Source organism: Chaetodon auriga, chromosome 5 (assembly GCF_051107435.1).
Source record: "Chaetodon auriga isolate fChaAug3 chromosome 5, fChaAug3.hap1, whole genome shotgun sequence".
Lineage (NCBI taxonomy): Eukaryota > Metazoa > Chordata > Actinopteri > Chaetodontiformes > Chaetodontidae > Chaetodon > Chaetodon auriga.
Window position 1 is genome coordinate 19,839,069 of NC_135078.1, and position 13,050 is coordinate 19,852,118.

Genomic DNA, 13,050 nt, shown 5'->3' on the forward strand with positions numbered 1-13,050 from the left:
ACACAAGAAGCCACATTTCATAAGCTCTGAGTAATTGCTATAAATGAATTTCAGGGTGTAAGGAGCAGTCGGCGCAGAAACTGTATGCTCAGCAGTTTTGCTCCAAATCAAATAAACTTCTTATTATAGTAACAAATGGCTCGATAATAAATTGTAATCAACATGTTTTGAAACACAATACACATACGTCGCAGACACAGTTTACTGTCTTCCCTCATAGTTCTCACATTAAGCTTCAGCTGTGTTATCAGTGCAGATTGGCTGGGATGTGTGTATATTCAGCCAAATGACTCGCTGTGTATTTATTTTTGCTTTGATTTAATTACATAATCAGATGACACCATGTTCAACTCAGGCGGACAGTGTTATCCTGAGGAGCTTGACTCGGTTTGAACACATCTGTGTGTCTTTTCGGGACACGAGCATTACTCTGTGTCACTTTTCGTCGAGCGTGTACCTCGAGCGCTCTCATCCCTCCCTGACTTTTTTCCACTATTATCCTCTTCAAGCTCATCTGTTGAAAATGCTGCGATTTTATAGTGGAAATAAAAGAAGCTGAAGTGATTCAGGTATTTGTTCAACGTCGGAGCCAGGATCTCTTTATGATCACTGTCGTATCACTGTCGCCTAAGTTTGTGAGACATGTGACTCTCAGTGAGTCACTGCCACTCAACTGGAGGGAAGTGTGTGTGTGTGTGTGTGTGTGTTAACGAATGAACCAGAAAGAGAGACAGAGCAAAAGAAAGAAACGGGCATGGTAAACAGAAACAGAAAGCTGAACGGAGAATCAAAAATTAGATGAAAACAAATATGAAGGAAAGTAAAAAGACGCCAGCGAATCTGGCGTCGCTGTGAGTGAATCTCTCTGAGTGATACTGACGCACAATAATATCCATAACCCTCTCAGCAGACCTAAGGCCAGATGGTGAATATGGAAAACACTTCCTGGTCCAGCTGTGGATCATTTTGACGGGCAGGCTGTCTCAGTGCTGAGTGCTGGACCCAGCTGGAGCGCTGTCTCTTCAGTCTGTCTTTCTCTCTTCTGTTTGATGTACTGTGTTGTTTCTGTTTTCGCTGCCTTGAAAAAGCAACTGTGAGCTTCCAGACAGAAAGAAAAGAAACTGTAAATTAGACGGCACTAAAATTATAAGACAATAAAACTCACTTTCTCCACCTCTCACTCGCATTAAAGTTTAGATAGTTTCGTCCCCTTCATTTTTCCACTGTTTATTCTTCAGCTGAATTCACACAGTGCTGATGTAGTAAGTACATAAGTGCATAATTGGAGACTATAGAGATCGTTGGGTAGATCTTACAAAACGCAGCAGTACAGGCCTGTTAATCTTGAATTGCTGCTGTAATTCATCCCATTTGAGGCCCCCTAGAATTATGTGGCTGTCCTCCTCCAGTTTGGGCCCCCCTGTACCATCAGTTTCCCTCACAGAGCCCCAAAATGTACTGAGTTTGCCTCCGAGGCAGAGATTCCTAAGCTCCCTCTGCAGAGGACCCACACTTGAAACAATGCAATCATCATCTGACTCTCATGAAGTCACACCGGAGCTTTGCTTGTGCTGGGTTTAACCTGTGATGTGTAATTTCCTAAACACAGTTTAGGACGGACTTTAAATAAGTTTGACAGTACTGTCATGACTTTGATAAACCCAGATCTGCCCAGGGGATCAGTCTGATGTTTCTCTGCTCCTCAGGTTTTATGCTTCTGGCCAAGCTTGTCACAGTGTGTTTGTCAATCAGCTGCAGTGAGAAAGAAAGCTCCGTTTTTCTGATTTCTCTATATGTGTGTTTGCAGTGTGGAATGTCTTGTGCGTCTTTCACAAACTGGCTGGCCACACTCCAGTTACTGTCCATGGAGTCATTAGTTTGTTCAATTACACCTTAAATCTTTTAAACGAGGATGGCAATGTTCAGTGTGGGAGTTGCCATGAAGTTTTCACAGAGGTATGGCAGAGCATTTTTAGGTCATTAACGATGGCAAAAAAAAAAAAAAAAAAAATGCTTTAAACATGCCAGGTTGTGCTGCAAGGAAAATATTGTGGGAATACGTGGGTATTTGTGTTTCGCTGTTTGGGTGTGTGACTGCATGTTGTTCCTGTCCGTCCTGTCCCTGAGACTGTGTGTCTTTCTCACCGCCTCCATGTGCGCTCTTTTCTTTATATGTACAGTTTTTACTTCTTGGTCAGTCTGCTGTGAAACAAAGCTGTAAAAGTTCAAATTAGATCTCAACAGACAACACGGGACTCCAGTCCTCCCTCAAATCTACTGTTTTACTGCCCTGTGACTCCAGAGATGGTGCAGACTCCCAGACTCACAAACTCCTATAGACACTATGGTCAAACCAAACAGTTGCATTATTGTTGCACATAAAAAAGAAAACATCTGTCCTTTGCCTTTAAAAGATATATGTGCATGAATTATAATGTTACGTAAAATCACTTGTAGGGTCTTTGGAAAACATCTAAGAAGAATTACATGCTGTAAAAGTACCTACACTGTTCGTCTGTTTTATGACCTTAAATTATGTGACATTTGCTGCACCACTGACACTATGTGTCACAGCAGTAACTCTTCTTCTTTGGTGTCATAAAAAATTCATATATTGTATATGAGTATACAAGATATAAGATTTTATAGCTTTTTGTCTCATTTATGTCTTCTTCGCCCCTTCTATTTACTGTTTAAAGCACTTCATGTCTTTAAATGTCCAAACCCAGTAAAATACGCACAGCTGCAGTATGTTCCAGCTCCTGTGCCTCATATTTTTATTTTTACTCTATTATCCTCACACTTGATCTATTTTCATCCAGTTCATTTTGTTTTAAGTACACTGAGCCTTTACCGGCTGCAGCATCATCGTGATGAACACATTAATGCATCAATAATCATAATTCAGTAGTATTTTATTCTGAAGTGGGCCATTCTGCATTATGAGTTGTTGAACTTATTTGAGAGCGAGTATTTCTTCCACCACTGTGCAGTGGTGAGTATTAGATATAGACGTGCCCCCCCCCCACCCCACCCCACCCCAGTCCTGTGCTCTGTGGGGGGTTTGATGCAGTACTGTTGACCTGCAGGCTGTTGGAGACATTGCCTCCTTTCTCCTGCCCTGGTGGGGTTTAACTTAACGTGCCTGTTTCCTCTCATGGTCTGCTTTTAAGACTCCTCAGGGTACCAGTCCACCGCTGTGTGTTTTTGTTAGAAAGTGAGCTACTATAAAAACTGCTTGTTTGTTGCTATGTTACTACAGGAAACAGTGGCTGTGCTGCATGTTTTGGTATTTTAGCCTTCTTCTGTGATAACCTGCAATCAAATCAAATATCGTGATTACTTTCATTGATTTTCACAGCTAAAGGAAAGGAAAAGGATACAAAATGTGTCTTTGTGTACACATTAGAGTAGCTATCTGCATACAGTATACTGACCTGAACATGAAGAAGCTGGGTTCTGGGTCAGGTCACGTCTGAGGACAAACCATCAGAATAACAGGCAGTTAGAAGTGTGAGAGCCTCTTTCATGAAAACCACAGTAGATTCGTACCCTCAGGCTTTTTGTCTAGCCATATCGATCTGTGGCAGAAGATAAAGAAGCACAAACACTACAACAAATATGTAACATAACCCCTTATTCCTAACATGGCCTACATGACGCGTAGCTTGCACACAGTCGTTGAAACAAAAGCCGAAAGCGAAGGTTTTCTTCTGCCTGTGACTGCGAGGGTTCAGACACACTTAAAAATGTTCTCAGCGTTGATTTAATCGAGTGACGTGGTTGTAGTGAGACTGCTCTAAACTGAACATATCTTGTTCCTTTGGTCTGGTCAGTGTCAAAGCTTCTTTTAGGATCTCGTGTGAGGTCATACTCAGCAGAAAGGCCTGGCGAGGCCTCAGAGGAGGGACGTGGTGGATAAGGAACTTGGAAGATCTGTCTCTCACACACACACACACACACACACACACACACACTAAACACACAGACCTACAGCACTTGTGGTCTGCTGGGTGACCCCTGTCTCCTATGGTCTTGCCCAGTGCGAGGGCTGATAAAGACAGGCAGACTCAGCTTCCAGATCTATTTAAAGGCCATTTCTAGATAAACTCACACAGTGGTCCTGAAATAGCAGAGGAATAACGCAGTTGTTTTTGGATTTAATCACACCAGCAAAGGAATGTTACACCCGCTTGTGAAATCAGGAGTTATAGTCTTTGTTCACTCATGATCTGTCTCTCTTTGGACCCATAACTCCATCCTACCTACACTGACTCCCTCTGCCTCCATAACGCCACTGCACACATACAGTACACACACTTACCGTTGACACCCAAATGCTAAACCACATGTGGTAATAATTCTGCCAGTCACTCTGTTCTTACTCGGTGCCCTGGCATTCTCTCCTGGTCACGTTGGTCTGTCTGCTTCAGTTTAAGGTAAAATTACAAAAACCCTGAAACCAAACCAGCCCGCTTGTTCCCCTTTTTTCCTAATAAGGCACAGAAAAAGAAATAAATAGACAAGAGTCTGTGTCCCACCTTCAGGAATGACGACTGCATACATTTTAGAGGGCTTTGTTTCAATAACCATTATCAGTTTTGTTTAAAAAACAGTGACCTCACTCCCAGGAAAGAGAAAAGAAAGGGTATGAAAGGCAGGAAGGAGGAAGTAAAAGAGGAGAGACAGATAGTTTAAACACAACAGAGATGGGTGGAACGGTGTAGAGATGGAATTTAAGTTAAGATTACAAAGTTGAAGCGGTTAATGTCTTTGATTTACACGGTGAGGGAGGAAGGGTCTCCCTCTGTGAATCATGTGTTTCAGACACATGTTGAATTTTATCAAAGTTGCATCATTATCACGCACACGGATGCACAGTCACGGTATCACTTTGTCTCTTCTACACTCTGGTTTTCATCACTTTGTGCTACCTACTTAAAGTTAAAGAGAAGGGAGGAAAAAGAAGAGAGAAGAGTGAATGAACTATTTAAAAAATTACAAATTTAGGGAACACCCGATTTTCCAAATGTTGGATTAATTGGTTTAATATTGACTTAAGTGTTTTGACTTCAGTTGGATAAGCTCATTCCCTTCTGTGCTTGGCAGGAATGCACCAGGGACCACAAAAACATGCAAGAGTTGCCAAAAAATGTCTCACCAAGACAAATTAGGTGCAAATCTAAGATAAGATCTCAGCTTGTTAATAGCAGACTGGATCTGAGGCAAACAGGACCGCAGTTTTTCTCGCATATAATTATCAGAAATGTCCGAGGTGGCTGTTAATCTAAAAATAGACACACATACTGTCTATGTGTGTGTGTAGCTTATTTGCGTGTTCAGGTGTGGCAGAGTGTATAAACTGGTCCCTGTCGTCTGTGTTTTTGCACCCCTCGCACTACATTTCCTGGACCAACCCGTCATGCCTGAAATCACTGTCACCGCACCCCGTGTAAGACATCACTGTGTGTTTATGTGCATATATTTGTGTGGGTTTATGTCAACTGGCCTTTGTTTGCTCACTGCTTTTAATGATTCTGTCATCCAACTGGCAGCACACTTCATCAAAGCCTGTGTTATGCTGAAATACAATGTGTGTGTGTATCTGTTTAAACCAGACTCACACAACTGATTGAATAGAGCTCTGTGTATGCATGAATGTAGTGTGTGTGTGTGTGTGTGTGTGTGTGTGTGTGTGTGTGTGTGTGTGTAATGTGAGGCAACACACATGAAGACATTGTGTGACAGAATCACTTCCACTTGTGCACCTGTATATTTTTGTATAGAGTGTGTGTTCGGCTTCTCCCGGTGTTTAGTCAGTCACCTCCACCTAAACCACCCTCGCCTCTTTACCACCCCCCACCTTTTCAGACATAAAATCACACACACTCTCTCACACACACACAAAGGGAACAATGCATTATTGATTCAGTATGGCTGGTTGCTTGCTGGTGAAGCTGACGGCGTGTCAGGGCACGGCCCTGGAAACATCGGTCAATGATCTCACTCGAGTAAGAATAGACCGGAGAGATTAAACACAAATGCACAACCGAGAGCACAGAACAGCCGCGAGGCCACGGATGATTTGAGAGGAGATGAAGAGGAGATGGCATCCTCCTCTTCGTGACAGATCAATTTACTGTAATGCATACATGCTGGAAAAACTGTTAAGAGACTCGAAGCAGCATTAAGGTAAAATATGGGGGCACGTTACGACTCAGTATGCAGTTAGAAATACAAGAAAATCATAAATTTTACAGAACAGTTTAGCCTTTATTCTCTTAAATGCTGCTCGTATACAGCACATTATACAGCAACATCGGGTGAGGAGATGGAGATAAAAATGGGGAAGTCGCCACAGCAAAACACAATTCAACACAACACAAAAAGGGGCTCAAATATTAGCATACAGTTGTATCGAAAAGTCAACAGTTTTAAATCTTGCATCTCTACCGTATTTATTGCAAGGCTGGATTGCATTATTTTGATTTTATTGTAAGATGTCCTGCTGTTTTGTTAATTCCCTGTAAATTCCAAAAGAGGAAAATTGTTGAAGAGAGTGGAAACAGAACAGAGAAAATGTAACAGCCCATGAAAGCATGCTGTCAGCGTTATGTAAAAGCTCATGTATCTCCAAAAAATAATTAATTAGGAAAACGTTAAAAATCCAACCAAGGAAACTCAGAAAACATACAAAATATTTTATATGCACGCAAACCCTGATGACCAAGGAGCAAGAGAAGTAGAATAAATATTACCCTAAGTGACTTATACTTAACAAAATATGGAAATATGTTTTAGCACCACCACTGTAACCACAGCATGCACTCGGATGTGGTGATGTATCAAAGCAAAACCGAAACAGTTGTCACCGCAAAAAGAAGCTGGGGAAACTCACAGACTCACAGTTCCACGAACAGACCAATGGCTTTACAATGTAAAACTTCCATTAGCATGAAACAGAGGACAGAAAACACAGACGCACAGAGCCTGACAGTTAGCATGCAACGTGCAAAGTTACAAACAGAGAGAGCAGAAACATGTTTCAGAGCAGCTGCTGTTGGTGGAGGAAGAACACACACACACACACACACACACACACACACACACACACACACACACACACACGTACAGCCCAGCAAATGTCTCCATTTGGTGTGCAGGAATCACACATATGAAATGTCACTGTCACACTGTCAGTGTCTTTATTGCATCCACTTAGTCTCTGACCCTCACACATTTGAGCTATGGAGAAACATTCCTGTGGCAAAGTGCTTGATATGGTGGTGTGAGGTCCTGTTGTTTGCCTGCTTTGAGGATATCAGAGCCCAGCAAAGACCCACATTCTAATGACTTATTTCTATTTTTGTCCATTTTCATTTTGCTGTTTGAATGCATACAGTATACAACCTGACAGCTGCATGTGTTTCAGGAAGATCAACCTGGATCGCTACAACTCTCACGAGCTCTCCTGAGGTCGTGCCAGCAACATAAAAGGCATTTTAATAAAACAGCAGGTTGCTTGTTTGGGAGCCTAAAATTACCTTTGACTATGCAAATCCCCAGAGAAAAGGTCTGAAAGCCTCTGAGTTAAATTAAACTCTGGTTCTCATTCACTTTCTAGCAGCCGTCTTTTTTTTTTTTTCCTCACTCACCATATGACCCCAACACATTTCCATGCTGGTGCTTCCAGTTATAGCTGCAGTGTAATCGAGGCTACAGAACACAGGGATGACGGTGACGTGATTGAAATACCTACTTGATACCCTGGTGCTCTCCCTGCTACTCTATGTGCCTCACACATGTCCACGCCATTGATTGCGCAAGTCAGATCATTGCTGTCTTCAGATCAGCCTTGATGTCAGTGAATACTTTGGGGCTGTGCTGATTGGAGACTTGTTGTTCTATACTGCGTCCAGGGACACCCACCCACTGTCTTACTGAGACAAAAAACATGTGCAGTGTATTGTCTCAAGTGACATCTGGAATGTCTTCAACACTTTAGCAGTTGCTCAGTGAGGTTCTTTTGCTTTTGGCTGAGCCTCTGAGGTTAAGGGTTAGAACTGCTAAGACAGCACACAAATCCAACACGTTCTCATCTCAGCTCGTCAAATACTGCCGCCGCCGTGTGTGATGCGCATGTGATTAACATTGCCCGACAGTCGCTGCTGTGAAACACACAGTTTGCTTTGGTTTCCGCACCGTTACCTTTGGGTTAGGTTTTGTAAAATATGGTTGACTTTTGGTTTCACTTTTAGGATCATTGCCTTCAGGTTTCACCTAACACACACACGCGCACACACACACACACACACACACACACTTTATCTTATCCACCATTCAATCCCAACCTCCAGCCCTCTAAGGATTTTGTCACTATTTGTACTATGTCTAGAGAGGCAGTTGCTATGTGCATCTGATATTGCTACAGATGGGTTTACATTGGAGTTAGCTGAAAGTCCGGTGCGTCTTGTACCTTGCTGAGGGGCACGATGACAAAAACGTCAGTATTTGACACTCTGGGAATGAGACCAGGCTCACAAATCCCTTCTTTACCATGACTGTCAAACCTAACCATTGTTTACCATCTATACCTCAGAGTATTTCATCAGTGAAGCTTGTTGGGGGCAGCACGCAGCCTTGGAGGTCAAAGAGCCCTGATTTTTATTCACCTCAGACCTTCTCCCCTCCCGTATGTTCTTTGCTTGCCCTCTTTGGTTGGACATGGCAAGTGCACCAAGCACCTTCTCTCAGAGAATTAGACACAAAAACAGGCATGATGAGAGTTGTTGTGTGACTACTACAAACAGTTCAGGAGAGTTGTCGAGTAATTTTATGGCATGACGTACTTCTTCTGGTGTTAATGTCGTTCAAAGATCCTCACGGCTCATGTTGAGGGAACACGATGCCGTATCAGGACACTGCTGGCAAACCAAAACTGCAGAGGAATAAGAGGCGAAGAGGAAAAGGCCAAGCGTATGAGTAGCTGTATGTGTAGACTGATGTGCTTCTTGCTACTACAGGGCTGTTGGTTCAGATTTACAGAGGTAAAGGACATGAGCCTCCCTCAGGAAGTTTCTCGAAGGGTCGCCCTGAAAGGAATGTGGGCTGCTGACATTCACACGTCTTCAGTTACTGCACGGTTTACTTAACCTTTATTTCATGCTAACTCAATGTTGTCCCCCTCATATCAGGCTCAGTGTTTTGATGCACTGAAGAACCATTGCGGTTGCATCCATTTGATCCATGTGTTTTGTTGTTTACTGACGTTTTTGGAAGAATTCAAAACACTTATGGATCATTTTAAGTGTTCAAAAGAGTGAATATTGATCCATAACTGCTGTAAATTATTCTTTCAATTAATTTTGCATCAATACAGTAGCATCCTGTTGCATCAAAATCATCTTAAACCAGGTGGGTCAACTAAAAACACTGTAAAAAGATGAAATAAAATCCCAGTAAAATACATTTTATGGTGTTCAGCTAGTAAATTTAACAGTGTGGACAGTTGCAGGCATGTTCTTCAGATGACCTTTGGGGCAGCTTGTGGCTCAATGTGGCATTCAGAGTGTCAAACGCCGACAGTATCAGATTGATACAAGCCTTTATGGACTAAAAACAGCTCAAATGCACACGTACACTCAAAGAATGAGAAGAAAGAAATAGCAGGTAAAGTTTTACAGTCTGACCCACGGACACGGTGAGACTCCCACAGCTGATAACAGAAACTTCTCCATGTTGGTTTCTATGCTGAGAGCTCAGATTTAGAAGGTGAATAACAATCTATTAATATCAGCAAGTATGCTTTTAAAATGCTGGTGCCCTTTTACCCACATGGTGTCGACTAAATGAATGTATTTTCAAGATATCAGAAATGCTCTCAAATGAAAAGTAATTGTAGGTTAAGGAGTCATAGCTCATGCTCTTTCTCTTTCTCTTCTTCCTCCCTCTCTCCAGGGCCTCCACTCTTCCTAAAGCTCCTCCTGTGGCACCAAAGGTACTGTAACTCAGCATGTCACTAAAACAACAGGATATTAGACTGAGTGTGCAGAATGCACTGTTTAATTAAGACAAAGCACAACAGGTGACCAATTTAAATCACACTGATATTTTTTTTGGATTTTAAGAAATATTTTTTGAATCTATGCTATTTATAGTTTAATGAAATGTTGAGGCAAATTTTCAAATTTCTTTTTATTGGGTCTTGAATGCAAATCTATAGTTTTGTCCATTTAAGTATCAAATCCCTTTCCAATTGACCAACTGTGGAGTTACAGGAAAAAGAAACTTGTAATATGAAAAGTTATTGAATGAATGACTTAATTATGAAAGGAAAAAGTAGTTCACCTGGGCTACCATGTTTTAAGTGCTTTGAGTGCTTTTCTTTGATCGCTCCACCCCTCTGAAATGATGCCAAACACAGTTTTGCTGCATGAAAACCACGTTTGTCTTGTTTTATGTTATCATGTTTTTCTAATGTCGCTCCATTTATTTTTTAGTGTAAATGACAGTTGAGTATACTGATGCTTCCTTATTCGCTAAGACTAAACTAATTGATTTTTTTCAAGCTATTTTTTAAATTGAATCAAACTTTATTGTATGGACCAATCGTAATCTTTACAGCCTAAAGCCTATGATCCACAGTTATAATCTGAGAGGCATCAGTATGACGTGTGCTGTGCTGTGATGTGTTTTTCGTTTGCATTCGCATGCTCTTCTCTCGTGCCACTAGGACGACAGATCAGACATCATAAAACCAGTGGCCCTCACCCATCCACCCCCACCACCCCACCCCCACTCCCCCAGCCCCTCCACCGTCCCCTACAACAAGGCCCCCAGGCCTTACGGGGGCTGCGGAACGGAGCGCGAATACCCCCCTCCTCCTCCTCCTTCTGCTCCCTTCATCCCATCACCATCCTCTGCCTTCACTCCCGCCTCCTCCTACGCCAGTCCTCTTCCTCCTCCTCCACCTCCCGTCTCTTACCCATCCTCTTCCTCCTCCTCCTCCTCACCCCCCGTCCTCGTTCCCCCCCAGCCATCAGTGTATAACACACCAATCAACCTCTACTCCACCGAGAACGCATGTGAGGTGGCCATGGGGCAGAGGCGGGGCCTATTGGAGAGTCAGGGTGGAGCGTTGCCTTTGCAGTTGAATGGGTGAGTGGCGTTCTCTCCAGCCAATCAAACACATGAATCAGTTCTCTGCATTTGATCTACCTCTGACTTTCTCCTCCTCCTCCTGGTCCTGTTCCAGCTGTCAAATGTCAAATATAGATTTTTTTCTCTGTGATTTTTCCCCTCACAGATTCAGACAATTTTAGAAATACTAAAAGGAATTTTGAAAAACCAATTTGTGTAGAAGCCAGCAGCATTTCTAAGAAGGAGTTTGCTAGCTTTAAAGAAAAAGAGATGAAAAAAGTTGAAGTGAACTGCGTCACTGTTAACTCATAAAGTACGTCCTTAGTTTCTGTTTAAACTACGACCAGTAAATAGTTTATGAAGAAACACACTTTCTACCATAATTTATAAAGATGGTTGTTTTTCCAAGCATATTTGAAAGTTTGTTTATTCAGTGCAGACCGCTGATCAGGCTCGCCAGACTCTGACTTGGAAGTTTGAAATCTTGGAAGTGCTTTTCAAAGTTCTTCCACATCATTAAATCAGACTCACATGTCTGTTAGTGTTTGGGAAGAGAAGAAAAACATGAAGAAAAAAAAAACCCAGCATAATACTGTACTCTACTGCACTCAGTGTTCAGATTCATGGTTTGAGTTAGCAAGATAAGCTTAATTATGATGCCTCTGTTTGTGATTGTTGTTTATTATAATGTTGAAAGTTGGTCAGTTATTTTTATGCTGTGTCACGTTAGAGAACTTAAACCACCGGTATGGAAACACTGATATGTAAGCAAGTTAAAGCGGTTTAATGTGCCGTTTATTTGCTGCAGGAACTTAAGAGGGACGGTTCTCTCCTGAAAGACATTAAATAGCTGCGTTCCTGTGACATTAAATGACAATAATGGAACCTGATAAAACATAACAATTTGTGTTTCAAGGTTGATTCTCTGGTGTGATGGCTATATGGATCTCTCCACTCATATCAACTCAGTATATCAACTTATTGCCATGAAACAAATCAAGAAGCACCTACTCGCCCACTTACTTGTGTCTGTGTGTGCATTTTGTTACCTTTTTGCTTTCCTTTTATCATGAATCATTGATGATGCTCTATATATAAAAATGCCTTTGCTTCTCTAAGTGAAAGTAGATCACTTCTTCTCTGTTTCGTATTGAGGTCAGGTGTCTGAGTGCCGCACTGCCTTCAAAACACTTGTGGTTATTCAAGCTAATTGCCAAGTTAGTGCAAACCTGATGCTGAAACTTTCTGTTCAAAGTTCACATTTTATGTTTCAATTTTCAATTTATGTCATGACAATGCTGTGGTTAAGGTCTGGTTACATTTAAGCCCCAAAACCATGAGGTTAGGGAATGGAAAAGATCAAATTTTGGCCTAAAATACCGAGTACTGTGGCCACAAACATGAACAGTGGGCTGGTTCTTGGGGGTTGACTCGCCTGGCTCATATGCATGTACAGCTAATCTGAACAACGTCACTTTGATTCCTGCTGTAGAAATGTTCATATGATATGAATGAAACAATCCCAGCATTTTATTCTGGGCTCGGTTATTATCACTCAATGATAATAGCAGTTCTCTACCTTCACTGCCTCAGTCTTTCTCATTCTCTCCTTCATTATCTTTTAATTTCTCTCTTAATTTATGGCGTTTAATTTCTCCCATGCTGCCTGTTTCCATCTTTCTCCTCACTCAGCACCTCTCAATACATAATTCCCACCATCATCCCTCTCCCGCCCCCCTTTTTCTCTGTCTCAACCTCAACTTTCCTCTCTGCAGAGGCACAGTGAGTAGAACTATGCTATGATGCCATGACTAAGCTGTGTATATATAGCTCAGGTCGGTAACTCGAGCGGTGTGGCATTCTCTTTGCTCTTGTAACAAATCAGTGAGTCAATAAAGGTTTCAGGTTTGA

At 42.0% G+C, this 13,050-nt stretch overlaps 1 protein-coding gene across 1 annotated transcript in view; it reads left to right on the plus strand.

Moving 5' to 3' along the window:
* Positions 1 to 13,050, plus strand: part of pdlim5a (PDZ and LIM domain 5a) — a 58,407-nt gene that overhangs the window by 23,120 nt on the left and 22,237 nt on the right. Inside the window, exons 4-5 of the mRNA XM_076729767.1 lie at positions 9,958 to 9,997; positions 10,733 to 11,157. Of these exons, the coding sequence (XP_076585882.1) occupies positions 9,958 to 9,997; positions 10,733 to 11,157 (465 nt within the window). The remainder of the gene's footprint in view (positions 1 to 9,957; positions 9,998 to 10,732; positions 11,158 to 13,050) is intronic.